The 25459-nt window shown below is 44.9% G+C and overlaps 1 protein-coding gene across 1 annotated transcript; it reads left to right on the forward strand.

Annotated features, from left to right (window-relative positions):
- Positions 1–16182: 16182 nt before the first annotated feature.
- Positions 16183–20765, forward strand: LOC103232775 (melanoma-associated antigen 1). Its single transcript, XM_073013127.1, has 3 exons — positions 16183–16263; positions 19032–19104; positions 19180–20765. Exon 3 carries the CDS (start codon positions 19245–19247, stop codon positions 20193–20195), a length of 951 nt encoding a protein of 316 aa, XP_072869228.1. The 5' UTR covers positions 16183–16263; positions 19032–19104; positions 19180–19244; the 3' UTR covers positions 20196–20765.
- The last annotated feature ends 4694 nt before the right edge of the window (positions 20766–25459 follow it).

Consider the following 25459-nt stretch of genomic DNA (forward strand, 5'->3'; position numbering starts at 1 on the left):
TCTTAACAGCTACTGCTCGGATCAAAAGGCTCCACACCCACCAAAACATAACCAGGTAGAGGATACAATTAAAAACAAAACAATCTTCATTTACAAAAGCAACAAAAATGATAAAAATATTTAGGCATATAATTAAGACATAGTCAAAACACTATAAGGTGCCTTTTAAAAAGACACAAAAGCAGGCTTGGGCAAGTGGGTAGAAATCACTTGTTCAGTGTTAGGACATTACAGCATCATCAAGATGTTAGTTCTCCCTAAGTGAGTTTATAACTTTAATACGATTCCATAAAAATACCAGCACCATTCCCTTTTTCCTGGAGAGAACAGGAAGATATTATAATGCCCATTTTAAAAGGCAAGAATAGCTACACGGAAAAGGTAGAGCTATGTGGGAAACCTGGCCTAAAATATATTACAGTATACACCCAGCCTCTATAACTAAAACACTGTGATATTCACTGGCATGCGAATAGAGAGACAGACCAAGGCAACATTCTAGAAAGTGATAAGAAGACCCAGTAATATTTGCACATTGGGTGTATGATAAAGGTAGCATTTCAAAACAGCAGGGACAAAGAGGGACTTTGTAGTAAATAAGCTGATAACGGGGAAAGTCTATGCTATTCACCTAATGAGGACAAGAAAACCGAATTTCTATACGGGAAGGAATATAGAATTGATAGAATTGGAGAACTGGTTCTCTGCCTGACATCAGGCACAAAAATCAATTACAGGTAAATCAGGAAAACAAACAAACAAAAAAAACAAAACGAATGGGTACTAAGCTTAGTAAGCGGGTGATGAAATAATCTGTACAACAACCCCCCATGACACAAATTTACCTCTATAACAAACCTGCACATATACCTCTGAACTTAAAGGTTAAAAAGAACATGCAAAATTAAATCTCACAATCTTTATTAGAAAATAGAGTAGAATTTTTATGACTTCAGAGAAAAGATAAATTTATTATAAAAGGCACAGGAAAACACAGTTATAAAGCTTAGTCTCACAATATATAAGAACTGAAAGAAAAACATCTTATTAAAGTGAAAAATGGTTAATTCACCAACATGGATATTGTACTGTAAAAGGATATGCAAACAGCTGAGAAAAAGAACTCAGTCTTATTAGTAACTGGAGAAATGCAAGATCCCAAATCAATGTCATTTTACACCCAATAGAATGGCAACATTAAGCAAAAGGCCTATTCCACCAGTGCATCTGTGTAACAGTGGGAACACACTCTTCTGGTGGAAGGATGTCTCTTGGAAACAATTGAGCATTGGGGAATATTCCCTGCAGGAATTCCACTCTCTTATACCGTGTAAATCTTTGGCATGTATGCCAGATATCTCACTCTTCATAGCATCCTTGCTTAAAATGGATTGATGCTGGAAAGAACTGACATGTCCATAGACAGAAAACTAAGCGGATATTTTGTAGATTAGCCCCACAGAGGCAGGTGATGAAATAGGGGAAATGAAAGCAGCATGTCTACAGGTGACCGCAACATTTAATCAAAGTCAGAGCAGTCCTCTTTCACAACAGCCCTGCCCAGAGGTGAATGGACAGGAAATGGACGCATGTAGGGTGGAGTGGCCCCACACGGGTACCTGATGCAACAGGGGAAATGAGGTCAGGACAGTACCTGCTACCCCATAGGCACCCTAAATGACTCAACGGTGAGCTAAGAAGGAAGAGGCAGAATCCTACAGACATAAGGAAGCAGGTCTTGTGATGTGGTAGGGGCACGGGACCCACAGCAGAAATGAGCCTGGGATGCAGCTGGGCGTGTTGGAAACACACAGGGCAAGGGAGGGAGCCTGGGCCCTACTTCCAGGGTGATGGCCATTCCTCTCAAAGGGGAAGGGTGGCTGGAAGGAGTCCAGGTGCAAGGTCCTAGGCCACAGCCACATGGCCTCCACCCTTCAGGACAGGGTCAGTAGCTGCTCCCCACTCCACTCACAGGTCCTTCTGTCCTTCCCCAGGATGAGGAGCTGGAGGACTGTAGGGGTGGAGGTCCAGGAGAACCACCCTCCAGTCCACAGCAGCTCTCCTGCTGGGTCATCTCTCAGGGGTAGGCGTGCCTGGAGGGGGCATGGCTCCACATGGGCCCACCGCCCATATGCGCAGAGCCAGCCAATCAGCAAAGTGCACCCACAGTCGGGCCAGCTGTTCTTGGGAGGACCAAGGACCCAGGCCCTCAGAGAAGCATCGAGGTGCCAGGTCCTGGAGGTCCCTCCTGCTCGGCCACCCATCTGGATAGGACACTTGTTCACCTGGGGTCCGCTGGGCGTCCAGGCAGGTGAGAGGTCAGTGTCCGGACCTGACTGTCCAGGACGGGTGCACACAGGTTCATTCCCATGCAGATAGCTGGGGAGGTCCTGTGTCACCCTTCAGCTCTCCCAACCAACACGGGGTCACTTGGGGACCCAGGGCAGGGGCAAGCTCTGTCCCAAGGGCACGGCAAGAATTCAGCAGAGGGCCTGGAGTTCATGTGTGCGGAGCAGGTGTGATCTCTGCAGGCAGCCCCAGGGAAGGGCTGGATGGGACACAACGGGACAGGTGGAGACGCTGGCATCTTCTCCCTTGTCCTTTCCTGCTTCACCAGTAGACATGGAGCATGCCAGCCTCACTCTTCTTCAACCTATGAACCTCCCCGGTGGCTCTCATTTAACACACCTGAGTTCCTTAGTGTGTCTTTGCACTCACAAGGTTCAAGAGTTGTCTCTAGCCTCCCAGGAGAGCCAGCTATGGAGTGTATGGACGGGAAGTGCATCAGGAAGCTGACAAGGCCCAGGTGTAAACTCAGTTTATGGTAGCCCAGGAAACGGGGCATGGACGTAAAAACGGAATGAAGGGTCAAGGAAACAGGTGCCTGCCCAAGGGGACAGTCTGTCTTATCTTCGTGCACCGGGTCGTGGGGAGCACATGGGCAATCTGTGGCACCCTCGTTACTTTGGTGCCCACTTTGCATATGCTAAGAAGCCCTGGGTTTCTAAAGCAGTTTCAAGGGCTTTAGGTTTCCCATGGGAGGCTCCTGCCCCACGGCAGAGTTACAGATGCCCTTAGAGCTGCTCTTCTGGATGTGTGCAGTCCGTGACATCCAAGGGGTCTGATCCGTAGTGCATGGTTAACTATGACTTCAATCCTGGAAGGCTTACAAAAACGTCTCTGTAAAATGGTCAGGGCTCAACGGATTCCATGTATAGGTCTGCTTTAAAGCTTTAGTTGACAAAGAGCCATAAAAATCCACAAATTGTACATTTCTGTGTGGAAAAAAATGTCCACAATAGCTTCCTTCCTCTAAAAATGTTTGCCTTTTAAAATTTTCAATGCAGCACAGAATTCAGGAATGAATAGCCATCCCTAAAGCAGTCGTTTTGCAGAAACAGGTGAGGAAGACACGCGGTAATGTGTTTAATGTAATTGTGCCTCCTAATAAAGTAAGTTCCGAAAAATCAACTTTGACTCGTGGCACATTTCGTGTTTAAAACACTGGGCATCAGGCATGCCCTACAATACAAGCCTAGTATCTTATTTACATCTAGTGAAAAAAAATTAATGTAATTTCTTCACAGGAATGAATTTCAAAATATGTGGGAAAGCTTTGTAGGTGTTTGGGAGATATTTGTAATTCAAGAATATTGTTTTGAGCCATATATCTTTTATAGCAAGAAATGCTGATGAGGGGGATGCATTAGTGTTATTTAATGCTTTGTTCTCCTCTCCAGGATGCCACATAAGGATTGAGTGTGATTCAGCTCCACAGATTTCCTTCCCTACCCTTTTAAGGTGTTGATGTGAAGTAGATGGTACACACAATGGTTAGGCAGAGTAACGCTTTTACTTTATTCACTGTGGAATATTAGAAAATAATTTACAAAATAATATATATTCCACATTGTGTCAGATAGTAAGTGATATATCTGTTTTTCATATTCATTGCTATTTTCTCATTCTAGTTAGTTGATAAGACTTTCCCATTTCTTTTTTGGGGTGGACAGTGCAAACTGATGCCTCTAAAATAGCCTCTTATTGTTATGTTTACATTAATAATCTCTGTAGTGGAGAACTCCCACAACTTTGCTGGCATGTGAGAGATGTGTGATCACAACCAAGAACATGTAAGTTTTAAATGGAAACCTCAGCTATCAGTTAAATTAACTATGGAAAAGGACAAACTCTTAACTGTGTCATATTCAAGTTTTGTCTCCCCTATTTGGATCATACATGTGATCAGATACATGTTGAAAGCTTTGTTCTATTTTGTGGTGAAAATGTGCTTGATGTGTGAGCTGTCTTATTAATTGGTTGTTATAGATGGTAAACTGGATTTATAAAATATTTGTATAGTAATATAGCTCCTCTGGAACACTGGAAAATAACTACTGATGATAGGTCCATAACATAGAATCAATGATATGGTTAGTAAAGAATTGCTTGAAATATTTAAAAAGTTTACAATTCTACAGATTGTAAATTTTACAATTTTGCAAACTTACAATCTGCAGCAATTTGGGGAGAAATGATATATGAAAACCTGCACGCAATTACCCAGAAAGTGTTCTTGAATAAATATTAATTTCCTTAAACTATCTGTGGTTGTTTTTTTAGTCAAATTTATTTAAAAGCCTCCCAGGCTAAATTTTAAAAATACTATTCTTAGTTTATCATTTATTTATTTTTATTCCTTTTGGGTGCTTTGAAAATGGAATAATTGTAGTTGGTTAATATAATGTGTTCTAACCACGGTCTATCTAAACATATCCTTGAGCTAGAGTACATTTTATTAATTTATTAAAAAGTATTTTTCAAAAAAGTTTTCTCATAAAAAATTAGAGGCTCTCCTTGAGACCCTTTTTACAAGTTTTAGAAAACAGACACTTTTGCTCTGTAACTCGTTATTACATCTTCAAAACAATGTTTTCCATATTGAGGTATCTGTCACTGTAAGTTTTCACAATGCAAATGAGGCAAATAATCTTTCATTTTGAAATGATGCCCATTTGTTCATGCTAGGTGTCTTTTTAATACTGCTGAACCAACGTTACCGTTATGGACTTGAATATGTGGGAACAAAATAATTTTAAACAAAATTTTAGTGAGTATTTTCCATATAAGGCACTTTAAAAACATTCCTAAAGCAATGAGAAAAGGTTTCAAAATGAATATCAATGCTTCCATGAAAATCATTCAGCAGGAAATTGAACCTGCTTGGCAAACCCAGGAAGAACAATAGTAAGATTGTTGGTGTGTTGGAGCCAGATGCTTTGTTTCATTGCTTAGCATTCATGGCTACAAACTACTTTGGAAAAGTGCTATGATAGTCCATGTGCTGGAAGCCTAATTAAAAAATATATTTAGCTGGATTTTTCTCTAAAGAAATAATTCCTTAATTAAGAATTAATTAATAATTAATTTAAATAATTTAAGTGCTATGATGTAACATCATAATGAAATGAGATGTGTATCCTCGAGTTCACTAAACATGGCCTGTTTTCTCTTTAAATCACAGTCGATTTTGCTTATCATGAAGAAATTTGTATTCATTCCATGAATGTGCTTGCTGAATTAAAGTTACAAGTCTTAAACATTTAGTCTTGTAATAGTTATTTGTATTTAATTACATAAAGACTACAGCTATATTGTAAATAACTTGTAAGTTTCACTGAATTGGATTCACTGTATATGTATACACACACACACATATATACAGAATTCTTATCATGAGAAAGTGAGGAAAATGAAATATTCCTGTTTGGAAATCATAGATGATAAAGGGGTATAATACCCAAATTAAGTCTATTCGTCATATCTCAACCTATATACTACTCAAAAAGAGAAAATTAAAACTAAAGCACTTGCAGAGAAAAATGCATTTTTTTCTGGAAAATTTGTAATACAATAAATCTTCCTTAATTTATATTAGCTAAGGTATGGTAAGATAGCTTCCGTCTTACATTTACTAGCCTTCTTTTTTCATCCATGCCTTGATTGTGCCATGATCACACACTTCTTATCCAAAAGCAAAGGGATTATTCATATAAAGAAATTATGAGTGTTGGTTGATCAGCTCGGTTTTGGAAATGTTAAATTTGAGGTGCATATGAAGCACCTGAGGGCAGATGTCAAGTAGGGATAAGCAATATATCCTGGATATATGAGCCTCATATTCAGGAGAGTGGTAGGAGCTGAGGACACCAGAGCGGGAATTAATATCACACAGATTGCGTTTAATCAAGGAGACTAGGAGAGATCACCTAGGGAATGACTGTAAACATAAAAGGGAAGTCTAAGGACTGATTCCAGGTTCCTTCAGTACTTTGAGCTCCCGCAGAATTGAGGCATCAGTAATGAAGCCTAAGAATGAGTGAACAAATAAGTAAAAGAAAACCAGTTGAAACACAGTAAAGAAGACCTTTTAGAAGGAGAGAGGACCAGCTCATCACATGCTGCTGATAGGCCGAAGGAGGGCGACTTGGCATATGGAGGCCCTTTGATATCCTTAGTAAGAGTGGTTTGGTGGAATGGTTGGTGCAAAGGACTGATTGGAAAGGACAAGAAATAATTGGGAAGAAAGAACTGGGGTAGTAACCTGAGGCAAAAAGGAGTAGCTAGAAGTTTTTGTGGTTTTCTTAGTGATTACAGAAGGACTGGCATGTTGTATGCTGATAGGAACAATATAGAGGGAAACCTTGGAAACGTTGGAAAGAGGAGGGGAAAGTCCTGAATGATGTTCTTGAGAAGCAGTGGGCTCTAGTGGACAGGGGAGCAAGTTGACTTCAGGAAGGAATAGTAGTTCATACACTTAAACAGGAGAGAAGATTGAATATGTGAGCACTGATGGACAAAGGTGGGTGGAAGATGTGGTGCTCAGACACTGAATGTACCCTGTGGGTTGCTTCTGTCTCTGTAGTGAGACAGAAGGATCATCAGTGACAAGTAGAGACGGGGCAGGAGGGCAAAGAAGGACATGGTGAAACCCCGTCTCTACTAAAATACAAAAAATTAGCTGGATCTGGTGGCAGGCACCTGTAATCCCAGCTGCTAGGGAGGCTGAGGCAAGAGAATTGCTTGAGCCCGGGAGATGGAGGTTGCAGTGAGCTGAGATTGTGTCATTGCACTCCAGCCTGGGCAACAAGAGTGAAACTCCGTCTCAAAAAAACAAAAAGAAAAAAAAAAAAAAAAAGAAATGGCCGTGTTGTAAACAAAACTTACAAAGGAAATTGGTAAAACTGAAGACTGATTTAAGCAGTAAAATATTTTGTTTGCTGAATTTTTCTAATATTTACCTAAATATTCAATAAATGCTTAATATCACTTTTCATGTAATAGCATCTGCAAGAGGTGTCCGGTGTTCAATTGTGTCTCCTATCCCAAATCTCACCTTGAATTGTAATTCCCATAATCTACACAGGTCAAGGGCAGGACAAGGTGGAGGTAATTGGATCACAGGGACAGTTTGCTCCATGTTGTCCTCACGATAATGGGTGAGTGTCACAAGATCTGATGGTTTTATATGCATCTTGCATTTCCCTTGCTTGCACTCACTCCATCCTGCTGCCCTGTGAAGAAGGTGCCTGCTTCTCTTTTGCCTTCCGCCATGATTGTAAGTTTCCTGATGCCTCCCCAGCAATGTGGAACTGTGAGTCAATTAAGCCTGTTTTCTGTTAAATTACCCAGTCTTGGATATTTCTTCATAGCAGTGTGAGAACAGACTAATGCAATATCTATATGCAAACCCAAATTTCAATGCATAGTTTATCTATTTATATACCTATCTAAAAAGGGAGAGACAGAACAGAGAAAGATGCATACGGAATTATCTCATGGGATTATGAGGTCTGGTACGTTAAAAATCTGTAAGGTAGACCAGCAGGCTGGAAATTCACACAGCATTTTTATATAACAGTCTTGTGTTAGAATACCTTTTCCAGGAATAATTGTTTTTTTCTCTTAAGATGTTCAACTAGTTGGATGAGGCCCACCAACATTACGGAGGGTAAACTGCTTTACTTAAATTTAACTGATTGCAAATGTCGATCATATCTACAAAATACCTTTACAGTAACATCTAGACTAGTGTTTGACCACACAACTGAGTACTATAGCCTAGACAAGTTGACACATAAAGCTAACCACCAAACATATCTTGCACCATATAAAAATGTAACTCAGTGAGAACACATGGACACAGGGAGGGGAACATTATACACTGGAACCTGTTGTGGGGTTGGGGGATAGGGGAGGAGAACATTAGGAAAAATACCTAATGTATGCAGAGCTTAAAACCTAGATGACAGGTTGATAAGTGGAGCAAATCACCATGGCACATGTATATCTATGTAACAAACCTGCACTTTCAGCACATGTATTCCAGAACTTAAAGTAAAATTTTAAAAAAGATATACACAATAAAAAAGTGTAACTCAATATGAACCATAGACCTAAACGTCAACATCATTTTATTTCTAGGAGAAAACAGAAGAAATATTCTGTTATCTGGGGCTATGCCTTAGTCAGCTTTGGCTGCCATAACAAAATGCCATCGAGTCAGTAGGTGAAACAACAGAAATTTTTTTAACAGTTCTGGAGGCTAGAAATCCCAGGTCAAGGACTGGTGTGGTCATTTACTGGCGATGGGTTTACTCCTGGCTTGTAGATGCCCTCTGTTCATTATGTCCTTTATTGGCCTTTCCTCTGTACATGTGCATGGAGATGGGGTAGGGAGTGCTCATGTAGGCACAAGGATGCTTTCTTGTGTCCATTCTTATAAGCTCACTAATCCTATGAGATCAAGGGGCCACCCTTATGATCTCTTTTAAAATTAATTAAATCCTTAGAGGCCTAATCTCCAAATATGGATACCCTTGGAAACAGGGCTTCAAAATATGAATGTGGTGGAGGACATAAGCATTAACAAAGAATAGATACATAGATTAATAAATCAAAATAGAGCTAGGAAATAGACCTACATATATATAGTCAGGTGATTTACAACAAAGGCAATAATGGTGAAAGTATAGTTTTTCTAACAAATGGAGCTTGAATAATTAGACATCTATACATAAACAATAATAATGATAATTATAACATCATACACAAATCCTTAGGTATTTCACAAAAATTAACCAAAGATACATCATAGAGATAATGCAAAATGCAAAAACTATATAGCTTCTCTAAGAAAACATAAGAGAATAGCTACATAAGTTTGAGTTTGGTGATGTGTTTTAAAATTCAACAACAAAATCATGATCAATGAAAGAAAAAATTGCCAAATTAGAGTGTATTAAAATAAAAGTCTTATACTCTTCAAAAGACACTGTAAACAGAATGAAAACAAAAGCTACAGACTAAGAGTAAACATCTATAGTACACATTTCTGACAAAGAACATGTCTCTATATATACAGGGATTCTTAAAACTCAACAATAGAAAAATAACTGAAAATAGTCAAAAGATCTGAACAGATGTTTCACCAAAGAAGATACGCAGATGGCAAATAAACAGATTGAAAGTGCTGAACGTCCTTTGTCATTAGAGAATTGTGTGCTAAAATGAGACACCACTATATATCTTCTAGAATATCTGAAATCCCCCCCCTACCAAAAAAAAAATACAAGACTAATTGCTGGTGAAAATGTGGAGCAACAGAAACTTTCATTCATTGCTGGTAGAAATGCAAAATGACTTTGGAAGATACTTTGGCATTTCCTTTAAAAATCTAAACATAGTCTTATCATAAGATTCAGCAATCATACTCCTAGGCATTTTATCTAGCTGATTTTAAAACTTATTTCTACATAAAAACTTGTGTATGAATGTATACAACAGCTTATTTTATAATCACTAAAAATAGACACATCCAAGATATACTGCATTAGGTGAATGGATAACAAAACATGACATAACCATACAATGAGATACTATTAGTCAATAAAAGGATACGTTACAAGCCACACAAAGACATGGGTGAGTCTTATGCTCATATTGCTATATGAAAGAATACAGTCTGAAAAGCTTAGATAGCGTAAGATTTCATTTATATGACATTCTGAAAAGGCAAAATTACAGATATCATAAACCTATCAGTGGGAGCCAAGGGGGTATAGGAGAAGCACAAGCTACTTATTAGTGCAGTGAAACTACCATGCATGATACTGCAATGGTGGATACAGGGTTGCCTAGGTCTGAATGCTTGTCTTTCCAGAAAATTCATATGTTGAAATCCTAACACCAGGGTGATGGTAATACGTAGGAGGTGGGGTATTTGGGGGCTGATTAAATCATGACAGCAGAGCCGTCATGAATAACATTAGTATCTTTATTAAACAGATCCCACAGAGATCCCTTGCCCCTTCTTCCATGTGAGGACACAGGAAAGAGAGTTGTCTATGAACTGTGAAGCAGGTTCCTGCCAGACACAAAATTTGTCAGCAAATGTTGAACCTGATCTTGGACTTCCCAGCCGCCAGAAGCATGAGAAATAAAATTCTGTCATTTATATGCCACCCAGTCTATGGTATTTTTGTTAGGGCAGAGCCCAAATGGACCGAGACAAGGGCACCAGACATTTTTCAAAACCCATAGATGCTTACAGCACAAAAAGTAAAGCTTAACGTGTGCAAATTTAAAAAATAACTTAAGAGGTTGGAAAATTTGTAGGACAGAATGCAGAATGTTGCGCGTATGCACACACACACACAAACCTAGATAAATGTATGAAATTACCTCAGTGAAGCAAGTGGGGGGAATTATGAGGTCATTATTACTGTCTTAATAAAGTTGAAAATGAGTGGAATCTGTAAGACTAAAGGCCAAAGTAGCTACACAGAAGTACTGCACTCTAACTGATACAAGTTTTTTTTGCTTTTTTTTTTTTTCTCACGGAGGCACGTTATGGGTTACCAAATCCGAATCTGCTGTAGATGCATGCTGGTATTAAACTATTAACTAAATGGATGGTGGATGATGGGAGACAGGTTTCTCATGGATGGAGGGGTAGACTATAGATAAACAAGGAGAGGAAGCTAGAATGATCCTTGTGGTAATGGATTAGAGTTGAAGATCTCAGTTTAAAATCGTATTTAATTTAATATAGAGGCAAATGTTTACATATATAAATTTAACAGATGTGTATATACGTGATATATACAAGTATATATTTCATTGTTCTCAGCAGAGAAGCCTATGACTAAAAACTACCCGGTAGAAAGGAGCACACCTAGAACCCAGATGTCGATTCCTAGAACCGTTTCCCAATGAAGTGAACCAGACCATTGGAGAAATGACTTAGTTTAGCACTGGGGCAGGGCATAAACCAGATGAACCAGGAGCATCTTGTAGCCCTAGAAATGAAGGGCTGAGGAATATGATAAAGGATATCACAGTGTTGCATTCAGCAAAATCCAGACTATGGAAAACTGAAGAGAACGCAGGATCTGTTTCTTTCCAACAACAACAAAACAATGGCAGGGAAACAGGTCCAGTGGAGGGGACCTAGAGATGATGGAAAAGTTAAGGGTTATAATGACAAAAACATCACTGTATAATACCATGTTTGGGCTCTCATTCAAATAAACATATTTTTATAAAGTTTAAGTCTGCCAGATAAGTGTGTAAATCAGTTGAACATCTGATAATCATTTAATTTTTTTAGAAATGAAAACTGTTTTGGGATTTCAGTTAATATGAAGTCCTTAACTTTCAGGAAAACATATCGAGGTATTTAGAAATGAAATGGAATGACGTCTTAGATTTGCTCCACATTTTTCCGGCAGCTGAGATGCAAGTAGGTGAGCATCGAACTGGAACCAGATGTGCCATGTATTGAAGGTTGTTGATGCTGAGTACCAGGTGTTCTGAGTTCATTATGTTATTCTATTATTCAAGGTTTTTGAGGCTTCCTAATGAAAAGGTTTTATCGCAAATTTCACACCATTTAAAGTGAAATCCTATGTGAAACTGAACACTTTGCAGAAATAAAATAAATAAATTTCCAAATTGGTCCAAAAATAAAAGGAAAAATTAAACTATACAAACTGATACAGTACAGTATTCACAGCTCAAGCCACCCTCAAATGTTCCAGTCTAGGCGGTCTTGGAGGCTGATTGAACAAAATGATCAGGAAAAACTACCTACCATCTTATCTCAACTCTTCCAAGGCATACAAAATATAGACTATTGTTCAATTCCATCTCCCAGACTAGCCCTCCTGGATACAAAAACCAGATGAGGACCACCCCCATCCCCATGAAAAGAAACACATGAAGGAAGCTCTCATATATAACACTACATATCCTACGTAAATTAGCATATTAAATGAACAGGCTCTGCCCAAGGAAAGAAAATATGGTTCAAGATTACAAAAAAGAAACGTGTTTCATTGTAATTCCTTACATACAAAATGGACAAGAAAAAGATATGTGCTCATGTCACTGGGTATAGGAAAAGCTTTTGAAGGAAATTCAATATGAGTTCAAGGTAAACATATTTAGTTAACTTCTTTTGAAAGAGAATTTCCATTTACTAAAATCAACAGCAAATATACATAAATGCTAAATGTTCGAAGACTTATTATTAAAGAGAGGGAAAAGAATTAGATGTAGGGTATTATCTCCAGCTTTTAAATCAGTATTGAGACACAAAGTCAGAGCTATAAATATCAACATAAATAAGGAATATGAATATTGGAAAAAATATATGATGTTTAGCGATAACAACATTGTCAGTTTTGAAAATTCAAAGGAGTAGGCATGTGGAAGAGTCAAGTGAATGGGCTTTCCGAATGAGGTGTACAACAGATTACAATAGCAAGATCAAAATCTTTGCCAGATGAAAGCAATCAGTAACTAGAACACTCAATAGACAATATGCCTTTTTCAATAGCATCAAAATCCAAGAATTACCTGAAAGGAAGCCTAGCAAAAATGTAGAAGGTCCTTATAGAGGCAACTATCACAGTATACTGACAGATTCAAGTAAAAGGAGTTTGAAATTAATACAGGAGGCTGGGCACGGTGGCTCACGCCTATAATCCCAGTACTTTGGGAGGCTGAGGCGGGCAGATCACTTGAGGTCAGGAGTTCCAGACACACCTGGCCAACATGGTGAAACTCCATCTCTACTAAAAATACAAAAATTAACTTGGTGTGGTGCCGTGTACCTGTAATCCCAGCTACTCGGTAGGTTAAGGAAGGAGAATCGCTGGAACTTGGGATGCGGAGTGAGCCAAGATAGTGTCATTGCACTCCAGCCTGGTAGACAGAGCGAGATTGCCATCTATCTATCTATCTATCTATCTATCTATCTATCTATCTATCTACACATATGTATGTGAGTTCTAACCATTTTATCAACTGCAGTCCAGGCAGGCTACAGAACTCCCCAATATCCCTGCTGCCAACCCCCTCCAACCGAGACATATGTATGCATATATATATATACACACACACACATATACACATACATATTATAGAGGAGCATAACATATTCATTGGTGAGAAAGAGAACACTGTAAAAATGTCAATTTTCCTTCAATTATATACAAGTTATGTCTTATCTGTAGCTGCCAACATGACAATCAAACTTGGGCTGCTGTTCTCTGCTTCACAAATCAACCCTGGAAGATTATAGAAGGGAAAAAGAAGGAGAAAGACACAATATCAGCAACAAAATCTAAGCAACAAAATAGAGAAAGCCCTGGGTGATGCTGAAGACTGTTGAACTGGTAATTGTGTTTGACACTTGCAGTCTCGGTTGGAGGGGGGTTGGCAGCAGGGATATTGGGGAGGTCTATAGCCTGCCTAGACTGCAGTTAACAAAACTTTAGAATGAAAGTTTTCCAATTTCCACTTCACTTCATTACACAATCTGAGGCAGCTCCTCAAAACATGGTGCTAGTAGCCCTAGGGCAACAGCAGGACACCGGTTAAACAGGGCTGGTTGGCCGGGCACGGCGGCTCACGCCTGTAATCCCAGCACTTTGGGAGGCAGGGGTGGGCAGATTACCAGGTCAGGAGATCGAGACCATCCTGGGTAATACGGTGAAACCCCGTCTCTACTAAAAATACAAAAAAATTAGCCGGACGTGGTGGCAGATGCCTGTAGTCCGAGCTACTCGGGAGCTGAGGCCGGAGAATGGCGTGAACCCAAGAGGCGGAGCTTGCAGTGAGCCAAGATCGCGCCACTACACTCCAGCCTGGGCGACAGAGTAAGACTCTGTCAAAACAAAACAAAAAACACAAAACAAAACAAAACAAAAAAACAAAACTAAACAAAACAGGGCTTTTATAAGACAGTATGGATCAAGAGTTCCGCTAATAACAACCAGACACCAACATAGTGGGTGAGAATTTGTGTTTCAAAAAAAGTTGTTTCAACAGAACTTAAAGAATGAAAAAGAAGCACAATAGGATATAAGAGTGAATCATGCATACTACTGGTAGGTATTCTTTCCTAGAAATATATATATATATATCTCCTTGGAAGATACGTGAAGTGTATTTCTTTTTCATTTTTTAAAATTTTTTGAGACAGAGTGTCACTCTGTCGTGAGGCCCACGCTAGAGTGCAATGGCACAATCTCGGTTTACTGCAAACTCCGCCTCCAGGTGCAAGCGATTCTCATGCCTCAGCCTCCTGAGCACTACCACACCCGGCTAATTTTTGTATTTTGTGTAGAGATGGGGTTTCATCATGTTGGCCAGGCTGGTCTTGAACCCCTGACCTCAAGTGATCTGCCCGCCTCAGCCTCCCAAAGTGTTGGGATTACAGGCGTGAGACACTGTGCCCGGCCGTAAAACATATTACTTTGAGGACAAAAGGTTTGCCAAGTGTAGCTCTGACTGGGGAGGAGCCCCCATGGGAAGGTGTGCGTCTTCTCTCAGAGGTCACTACAATCGCAGGAGCTGCCACTCTGCAGGGAGCACCTGGCCTGGGACCCGCAGCCATTCTCTGCAATAGGTGCAGCTGGGCAAATGCTCAGAGGTGGCAGAAACAGCATCTCCCAACCACCACTTCATCAAAGAGCCAGGAGCCAGGAGGAGGGCCCTCCTGAGTGGGGACTGAGGGTCCACTCTCCTGACGTAGATAGGCCACAGAATCCAGCTCAGCCCTCCTGTCAGCCCTGGAAGACCCTGGCAATGTCACCACGACCCGATCACACCCCTCCTCCCACTGCCGCCTCATGGGATTGGGGGCCAGAGACTTGGTGGGAGAGGAGGAGACACATTTGGCAGAAGATGGGGGTCCAGACTCTGCCAGGCATCAAAGTCAGGACCCTGAGGGGTAACTGAGAGCCCCCAATCCCACGCCCAACACCACCACCACCACCAGCACGACCTAAGCCCCGAGGCACCACTGGCATCCCTCCCCTACCACCCCCAATGCCTCCCTTTACCCCACCCATCCAAACATCTTCACACTCACCCCCACTCCAATCCAGGCAGAATCCGGTTCCGCCTCTGCTCTCAACCCAGGGAAGCCCAGGTGCCCGGATGTGACGCCACTGACTTGAGCATTAGTCGTTAGAGAGAAGCGAGGTTCTTGGTCTGAGGGGCAGCTTGAGATCGGTGGAGGGAAGCGGGCCCAGGCTCTGTAAGAAGGCAAGGTGACACGCTGAGGGAGGACTGAGGACCCACTTACCCCAGATAGAGGGCCCCAAATAATCCAGCGCTGCCCTTCATGCCAGCCCTGGACCACCTGGTGGTGGACTTCTTAGGCTGCGCCACCCCCAGCCCCCTGCTGCTTAAGCCACTGGGGACTCTGGAGTCAGAGCTTGTGTGACCAGGGAAGGGTTGCTGGAAGGGCAGCATCCAGGCTTTGCCAGACATCACGCTCAGGATTCTCAAGGAGGGCTGAGGGCCCCCAAGACCCCACTCCCGTGACCCAACCCCCACTCCAATGCCCACTCCCGTGACCCATCCCCCACTTCATTGTCATTCCCACCCCATCCCACATCCCCTACTCCATCCCTCCACCCTGATCCCCATCTGCCCTGCCTTTCCACCCTCACCGCCACCGCCACCGCCACCCCCGCCTCCACCCCCACGCCCACGCCAACCCCCACCCCCACGCCCACTCCCATCCCCACCCAGGCAGGATCCGGTTCCCGCCTGGGAACATCCGGGTGCCCGGATGTGACGCCACTGACTTGCGCATTGGGGAGCAGAGAGAAGCGAGGTTTCCAGTCCAAGGGACTGCGTGAGTTCGGCCGAGGGAACCGGGTCCAGGCGCTGTGAGGAGGCAAGGTGAGAGGCTGAGGGAGGACTGAGGACCCCGCCACCCCAGATAGAGAGCCCAGAATATTCTAGCGCCACCCTTGCTGCCAGCCCTGGACCAGGCTGAGGCGGGAAGACGTCTCAGCCTGGGCTGCCCCCAGACCCCTGCTCCATAAGCCTTGAGAGACACCAGGTTCTTCTCCCCAGGCTCTGGAGTCAGAGGTTGTTGTGACCGGGGCAGGACTGGTTAGGAGAGGCAGGGCACAGGCTCTGCCAGGCATCAAGGTCAGGACCCAGAGGGAGGGCTGTGGGCCCCCAAGACTGCACTCCAATCCCCATTCCTACCCCATTCACATTCCCATTCCCCACCCAACCCCCATCTTCTCAGCCACACCTCCACCCGCATCCCCTACCCCCACTCCGTCACCTGACCACAGCCCTCCCCCCCCAGCACCAGCTCCAACCCTTCTGCCACCCCACTCTCATTCTCCCCAGCCCCACCCTCATCTCTCTCATGTGCCCCACTCCCATCTGCTCCCTCAATCTGTCAGAATCCGGCTTGCCCCTGCTCTCAACCCAGGGAAGCCCTGGATGGCCCTCACAGATCTGAGAGAAGCCAGGTTCATCTAATGGTTCTGAGGGGCGGCTTGAGATCCACCGAGGGGAGTGGTTTTAGGCTCTGGGAGGAGGCAAGGTGAGATGCTGAGGGAGGACTGAGGAGGCCTCCACCCCAGGTAGACGGCTCCCAAATGATCCAACACTACCCCTGCTGCCAACCCTGGACCACCCAGCCAGGGCAAACATCTCAGCTGGGCCACCCCCTGCCCCACTGCCAGTTCACCCAGCGGGAACTCTGTAATCAGAGCTTATGTGACCGGGGCAGTGTTGGTCAGGAGAGGGCAGGGTCCAGGCATCAAGGTCCAGGCATCCTCCCGGCATTAAAGTCAGGACCCTGAGAGGGAACTGAGGGTTCCCCACCCACACCTGTCTCCTCATCTGCACCGCCACCCCACTCACATTCCCATACCCCCCCCCACAACCCCAACCTCATCTTGGCAGAATCCCTGCAGTCAACTCACGGAAGCCCTGGGAATGGCGACTAGGCATTCGATCTTGATGTCCCCGTCCGCAGCTGATGGAGGGAAGGGGCTTGAACAGGGCCTCAGGGGAGCAGAGGAAGGACCCTACTGGGAGATGAGGGAGGCCTCAGGGGACCCAGCACCCCAGGACACCGCAACCCTGACTGAGACTGAGGCTGCCACTTCTAGCCTCAAGAATCAGAATGATGGGGACTTATATTAGCATAGGGGTGGGACCCAGCCCTGCCAGGATCACAAGGAAGAAGAGGAGGGAGGACTCAGGGAACCTTGGAATCCAGATCAGTGTGGACCTCGGCCCTGAGAGGTCCAGGGCACGGTGGCCACATAAGGCCCTTATTTCCTGCATCTTTGAGGTGACAGGACACAGCTGTGGTCTGAGAAGTGGGGCCTCAGGTCAACAGAGGAAGGAGTTCCAGGATCCATATGACCCAAGTTGTGCCCCCTTCACAAGGACTGGGGATATCCCTGGCTCCACAGAGTCTGGCTGTTTCTTTTTCGTAGCTCTAGGGGGACCAGATCAGGGATGGCCGTATGTTCCAGTCTCACTTGTACCACAGGCAGGAAGTTGGGGAGCCTGCAGGGAGATGGGGTCTTGGGGTAAAGGGGGGATGTCTACCCATCTCAGGGAATTGGGGGTTGAGGAAGCACAGGCTTTGGCAGGAATAAAGATGAGTGAGCCAGACAAGGCTATTGGAATCCTCACCCCAGAACCAAAGGGGTCAGCCCTGGACACTTCACCCAGGGTGTGGCATCTTCTTACTCCTGTTTCCAGATCTCAGGGAGGTGAGGACCTTTTTCTCAGAGGGTGACTCGGGTCAACATAGGGACCCCCATCTGGTCTAAAGACAGAGCAGTCCTAGGATCTGCCATGCATTTGGGTGAGGAACATGAGAGGATTGAGGATACCCCAGGGCCAGAACACTGACAGAGACCGCACAGAAATCAGCTCTGCCCCTGCTGTCACCCCAGAGAGCATGGGCTGGGTCATCTGCCAAGGTCCCTCTCTTATCTTGGGATCATTGATGTCAGTGAGGGGGAGGCCTTGATCTGAGAAGGCTTCACTCAGGTCAGTAGAGGGAGAGTCCCAGGCCCTGCCAGGAGTCAAGGTGAGGACCAAGCAGGCGCCTCACCCAGGACGCATTAATTCCAACGAATTTTGATATCTCTTGCTGTCCTTCCCCGAGGACCTAGGCCCGAGTGGCCAGATGTGGGTCCCCTCCTGTCTTTCTGTTCCTTATCATGGATGTGAGTTCTTTATTTGGATTTCTCAGACCAGCAAAAGGGTGGAATCCAGGTCCTGCCAGGAAAAATGCAAGGGCCATGCGTGAGAACAGAGGGGATCATCCACTGCATGAGAGTGGGGATGTCACAGAGTCCAGCCCACCCTCCTAATAGCAATGAGAAACCAGGGCTGTGCTTGCAGTCTGCACCCTGAGGGCCCGTGGATTCCTCTTCCAGGAGCTCCAAGAACCAGGCAGTGAGACCTTGGTCTGAGACAGTGTCCTCAGATCACAGAGCAGAGGACGCACAGGCTGTGCCAGCAGTCAACGTTTGCCCTGAATGCACACCAAGGGCCCCGCCTGCCGCAAGACACATGGAACTCCACAGAGTCTGGCCTCACCTCCCTACCGTCAGTCCTGTAGAATCGACCTCTGCTGGCCGGCTGTACCCTGAGTGCCCTCTCACTTCCTCCTTCAGGTTTTCAGGGGACAGGCCAACCCGGAGGACAGGATTCCCTGGAGGCCACAGAGGAGCACCAAGGAGAAGATCTGTAAGTAGGCCTTTGTTAGAGTCTCCAAGGTTCAGTTCTCAGCTGAGGCCTCTCACACACTCCCTCTCTCTCCAGGCCTGTGCGTCTTCATTGCCCAGCTCCTGCCTACACTCCTGCCTGCTGCCCTGACCAGAGTCATCATGTCTCTTGAGCAGAGGAGTCTGCACTACAAGCCTGAGGAAGCCCTTGAGGCCCAACAAGAGGCCCTGGGTCTGGTGTGTGTGCAGGCTGCTGCCTCCTCCTCCTCTCCTCTGGTCCTGGGCACCCTGGAGGAGGTGCCTACTGCTGGGTCAACAGATCCCCCCCAGACTCCTCAGGGAGCCTCCACCTTTCCCACTACCATCAACTTCCCTCGCTGGAGGCAACCCAATGAGAGTTCCAGCAGCCATGAAGTGAAGGGGCCAAGCACCTCGCGTGTCCTGGAGTCCTTGTTCCGAGCAGTACTCACTAAGAAGGTGGCTGATTTGGTTCGTTTTCTGCTCCTCAAGTATCGAGCCAGGGAGCCGGTCACAAAGGCGGAAATGCTGGAGAGTGTCATCAAAAATTACAAGCACTGCTTTCCTGTGATCTTCGGCAAAGCCTCTGAGTCCTTGCAACTGGTCTTTGGCATTGACGTGAAGGAAGCAGACTCCACCGGCCGCTCCTATGTCCTTGTCACCTGCCTGGGGCTCTCCTATGATGGCCTGCTGGGTGATAATCAGATCATGCCCAAGACAGGCTTCCTGATAATCATCCTGGTTATGATTGCAATGGAGGGCGGCCATGCTCCTGAGGAGGAAATCTGGGAAGAGCTGAATGTGATGGAGGTGTATGATGGGAGGGAGCACAGTGCCTATGGGGAGCCCAGGAAGCTGCTCACCCAAGATTTGGTGCAGGAAAAGTACCTGGAGTACCGGCAGGTGCCCTACAGTGATCCTGCACGCTATGAGTTCCTGTGGGGTCCAAGGGCCCTCGCTGAAACCAGCTATGTGAAAGTCCTTGAGTATGTGATCAAGGTCAGTGCAAGGGTTCGCTTTTTCTTCCCATCCCTGCGTGAAGCAGCTTTGAGACAGGAGGGAGCAGCTTTGAGAGAGGATGAAGAGGGAGTCTGAGCATGAGTTGCAGCCAAGGCCAGTGGGAGGGGGGCTGGGCTAGTGCACCTTCAAGGACCGTGTCCAGCAGCTTCCCCTGCCTCGTGTGATGTGAGGCCCATTCTTCACTCTGTTTGAAGAGAGCAGTCAGCATTCTCAGTAGTAGGTTTCTGTTCTATTGGATGACTTGGGGATTTATCTTTGTTCTCTTTTGGAATTGTTCAAGTGTTCCTTTTAAGGGATGGTTGAATGAACTTCAGCATCCAAGTGTATGAATGACAGTAGTCATACATAGTGCCGTGTATATAGTTGAGGAGTAAGAGTCTTGTGTTTTATTCAGATTGGGAAATCCATTCTATTTTGTGAATTGGGATAATAACAGCAGTGGAATAAGTATTTACTTAGAAATGTGAAAAATGAGCAGTAAAATAGATGAGATAAAGAACTAAAGAAATTAAGAGATAGTCAATTCTTGCCTTATACCTCAGCCTATTCTGTAACATTTTTAAAGATATATGCATACCTGGATTTCCTTGGCTGCTTTGAGAATGTAGGAGAAATTAAATCTGAATAAATAATTCTTCCTGTTCACTGGCTCCTTTCTTCTCCATGCACTGAGCAGCTGCTTTTTGGAAGACCCTGAGTTAGTAGTGGAGATGCTAAGGTAAGCCAGACTCATGCCTACCCATAGGGTTGTAGAGTCTAAGAGCTGCAGTCACGCAATCAAGGTGGCAAGATGTCCTCTGAAGACGTAGAGGAAAAGTAAGAGAGGGTGAGGGTGTGGGGCTCCAGGTGAGAGTGGTAGAGTGTAAATGTCCTGAGCTGGGGCATTTTGGGCTTTGGGAAACTGCAGTTCCTTCTGCGGGAGCTGATTGTAAGGATCCTGGGTGGATCCAGGGCCAGATTCTCAGACGGTGAGAGAAAAGCCTGAGTTGGAAAGCTGCTCTGAGGAGTTTCTTTTGGACAGTGGATGAACAGAGAGGAGTCTCCACCTAGGCAGGATTGGAAAGTGTCCTGCGCTTTTTTTTTCTCATTGCTTCTGAACACAGCGCAAGAGCTAGGTGATGGACACCCATCGTCCGAAAGCGTTTCCTGAGAGAGAAGCGTGAATCTCCCCGGAATGGAGATCCAGAAGCCACTGGTCAGGCACTTTTCTACCTGGCTGGGAGGACCAGAGCTGACTCTATTAAAAAGGCATTCTAATGAGGTTATCTCACGTGCAATTTGGCCAGTTGTAAGCAAGATTTCGTGTGTTGACAAAATGAATGAAAATAGTGGTTTGGATGGAAAGGTATGTGGGAGAGAGTAAAGGAGTTGGTTTTTGACTCAAATTCTACGATCTTTGAGCTGTATCCGCCTAGGGAAAGTCGCACACCCAAATTTTGAAGTACATTCTCTAAGAGGCAACACTTACTGAATTTTAGGAATGAAACTTCCCTTTTTGGTTAGTTATTCCATGTCCTATTAAGTTGTATATTCTCTGATAAGTCCGGAGAACAACAACAAAATCCCAAAGTGGTAGGGTCTGGGCTCAAATAATATTAGAAATAACAGCCACCTGCTATCCGTTAAACTTGTAATTTACTCCAGGCCCTGAACCAGCTGCTTCACTTGCATGCACACACTCCAACAGTCCTAGCGGAAAGGTCTAATCACACCTACTACACAGATGTAGAACCAGAGGCATGCAGGGCTTGGGTATTTCCCAGGATCACGTGCCTAGTAAGGGACAGGGCTGGAACCCGATCCGATCCCTGATCTGAATTCCTGTAGAGCCCATGCTGTTCCCACTCCTCCCAGCCTGTGGCCCACCTCCTGAGTACTACTTCCTTTCTCTTCTCAACACTGTGCCGTATGTCTCTGGTGACAAAAAGAAGGACCCCGAGGCCAACGTACTAAAAACAGGCCAGGGGAAGGTGACAGAATCAAACATCATTTGAGGCTGGTGTGCACTGGGTTCCTTAAGAGTTGATTCTGCCAAGGTGTGGGCATTTCTGTCCAGTTCCAGCACTTTCCCGAATTGCAGTGAGTTTCCCCTGGTCACTTCCATGTGTCCTTTCTCACTCTGGAACCTGGCTTGCTGACCAGCCTGTCACTGGTCCCCACAGAACAGCCAGAATCACCTGCTCACCTCCTGATGGCGCATTCCTTTTCCTTGTAGAAGTCCTCTGGATGTCCCATCTCTCACTCAGGAAGCCATGTGATATCAACACCCCTTTTGAATTCCCATGGGATAGTGATGTTTACACACCTGGGTACCACTCTGCTTATCTTCAGTACACTCTCCAAGTGCTTTATGAATGTGCTGAGTAGAGTCTGATTTGCCATATTATCTAAGGGTTCTTGGGATGTCGCCCTGAAATTAGAAGGTTTTGGAACCACCTTGATACTTGAAGTTGGACTTTAACAGGGTGTCTTATTTGGAGTTTACCTCTGAGCACATACACAGATGAATGCTTTAAAACCAAAGCTACCTCATGAGTGTTAGATGAGGGGAAGCTTTGGAAATTAGCAGAACAAACACCTACTTACTGAATTCCTAAATCCTTGGAGTCCCCCAGGAAGTGAAAAATGATTGCTTGAAGACATTTCCGCTCTGATGGAAAATGAATAATTAAGCAGCTTTCTACTGCTGCTTCTCTGTTTAACTGCCTCCCAGGAAAATACTGGCTTTCAGTGTACCTAGAGGCACCTGACAGGAGCTCAGGCATGTGGAGGGTAGCAGAAACTCACAGGTTAAGATTTTGACCTGGAATCAAATGGAGAAAATAATTGTAGTCTACTCAGGATTCAAAGGGTCATGCAAAGGGAAGCCTTTCTGCTGAGACTTTCAAGATTCTTGGACAGTTCGTTGTAATCCTATATTTGAAAGCATCAGTCACATATTAGACACTGGAAACAAGGTGGAGAACTTCAAGTCAAATGTGGCCTTTTCAGAAACTTCTCTGAGAAATGAGAAGGGTAGTGTAATGCCAAATACTACCAAATAATCATAATTGCTTTATTTATTTATGAGGGATTCTCGCTCTGTTGCCTCGGTTGGAGTGCAGTGGTGTGATCTCAGCTCACTGCAACTCTGCCTCCTGGGTTCTAGCAATTCTCCTGCCTCAGCCTCCCGAGTAGCTGGGATTACAGGCACCCACCATCATGCCCAGCTAATTTTTGTATTTTAGTAGAGATGGGGTTTCGCCATGTTAACCAGGCTGGTCTTGAACTCCTAACCTCAAGTGATGCACCTGCCTTGGCTTTTCATTGTGCAGCTACTAAGTAATAGTTTATGGGGGAGACTATAATGCTCACCCACATCTTGTCTTCCCCTTTCTGTACACATGGGAACAGTACGGCCCACTTGCAGTTAGGAAGGGTCACGTGACCTTTCCTTGACACTGAAACACGAACAGAGGTGTGTTTGTCACATCCCGGCATGTGAGAGCCAGTGCGCCATTTCCACACTTCCTTCCTCCTTTCAATGGTAAACAAGGCGGCTTCACTTTGACTTGATGGAATCATAAGGTGGAAGCAGCCTGGATCCCTGGGTCATGTGAGAGTGAGGAGCCCCTGCCAAACTGCATCAGAACTTAGGTGCACATATAATACACTTCGGTTGTGTCAAGCTATTCACGTTTCAGGACTTGTCTGTTGCATTAACTAGTAGTTACTTATACTGCCACAGCTACTCCTTCTGTTGGTAGGTATAAATATTTCTACTAAAAGGTAGTACTGTGTATATTCTTAGGGCAAAAATTATAGAAAAGTAGATAATACGCACATTTCCTCTCTACAAAGTTCCTCCACAGTTTAACCCCCTCCTCACAGGTCACCACAATGATCAGTCTTGTGTGTTATTTTCCAGCTGACTACAGGCTTTTCACGGACAGATAAAGTATAGCAATATATCATTTTTATTTCACATACAAGAACAGTGATGTACATATTGAACTGCAACTAGCCTTTGTCAGTTTATAAAATGGATACGGGATCTTTCTAAACAATACATATATAGATCTATCTCACTTTTCAAATTACATTCTATAATTCTAAAGTAGGCATACACCATAATTAATTAAACTATTTTTTTTTCCTGAAAGACACATAAGTTGTTTCTCATTTGCTATATGATGACTAGAATAAGATCAACAGCTTTGAGTGTAAATCTTTGGGCAAGCATGAATGTTTTCTTATAAGAAAGATGTATAACATGGACATCGGGTTAAAGTGAAAAAGGTGGCAGACTGAACAGGTGCCAGGAAAGGACAGCAGACAGGAAACCCTCAGCCCGTGAGGGTCACTGGGAGGATCCAGGGGAGAGCAATGGCCAGCGTCCATGAGAGAGACCACATGTGAAACCAAGTCCATAGAGCCCCAGACAGGCTGGCATTCTCAGCTCTGAATCGAGTTCAGCCCGGTGGGGGCAGGGACCTGAGGAAGACAAGGGGGAAGGGAGGAGGGAGGACAGGACAATGAACAGAAATAGGCTTGGGAAATCCAGGCACCATCACTACCAGCTGGAGGGGCTCGTGGGATCCGAATGGGCAGGCCTGTTGGCTGAATGCACCAGTGGCATGCTGGACACACCACCGTGCCTCAGAATCCCCTTCCCTCTCTCAGCAAGAGCTTGGCTGACTCCCTGCATCATCCTGGGCGAGCTCCCTCTCCTGACCTCTCCAGTAGTCCTGTGCACCTTCGCCAGCATACCATGGCTGGAAGCTGTCTTCATGCCTGCTGGGGGCTGGAGTTTTATCCCCTGGGGACCCTCCATAGAGGCTGGGCCATGTGAGTGGGTTGCTGACTGATGACCAAGTGCCGAGATGGGCCAGGAATGCCACTGAGCAGTTGAAGGGGGCATGTGGCCGCTTGCAGGGGAAATTGGAGGAAGAGTGCCCTGGGACTAATCAGTCGAGACTCTGCAGATGAAGGACTGGGTGTGGACATGAGTTGAAAATGATTCAGGTGGTGACCCTGCCTCAGATGGACTCCTGTGGCTTCTGAGCTCTTGGCACACAAGGGAGCAGGTGTCCTGGCACTGTGATCACTGGCCTATGTTGCTCTCAGACACTGGCTGGGATAGAGGGCTGGCCCAAGGTGTGGACACAGGCAGGTTGGATGGAAACCCAGTGGAGATGGCACCTTTCCTTGTTAAACCGATGGGGATGTGCAGGGTTCAATGCAGGGAGCATCCTCACCTCCATGACAGTATTTAGGCCTGGTGAGGAGGTGTCTGCAGTAGCCCTCTCAGTAGAAGTTTCCACGGGAACTGTGAACTCAAGTGAGCACAGGTGAGGGTA

The sequence above is a fragment of the Chlorocebus sabaeus genome, chromosome X (genome assembly GCF_047675955.1).
Source record: "Chlorocebus sabaeus isolate Y175 chromosome X, mChlSab1.0.hap1, whole genome shotgun sequence".
Taxonomy (NCBI): domain Eukaryota; kingdom Metazoa; phylum Chordata; class Mammalia; order Primates; family Cercopithecidae; genus Chlorocebus; species Chlorocebus sabaeus.

Bases quoted from the DNA above. Each gene is read 5' to 3' on its own strand.
- LOC103232775 (XM_073013127.1), top strand. From the start codon at position 19,245: ATGTCTCTTGAGCAGAGGAGTCTGCACTACAAGCCTGAGGAAGCCCTT.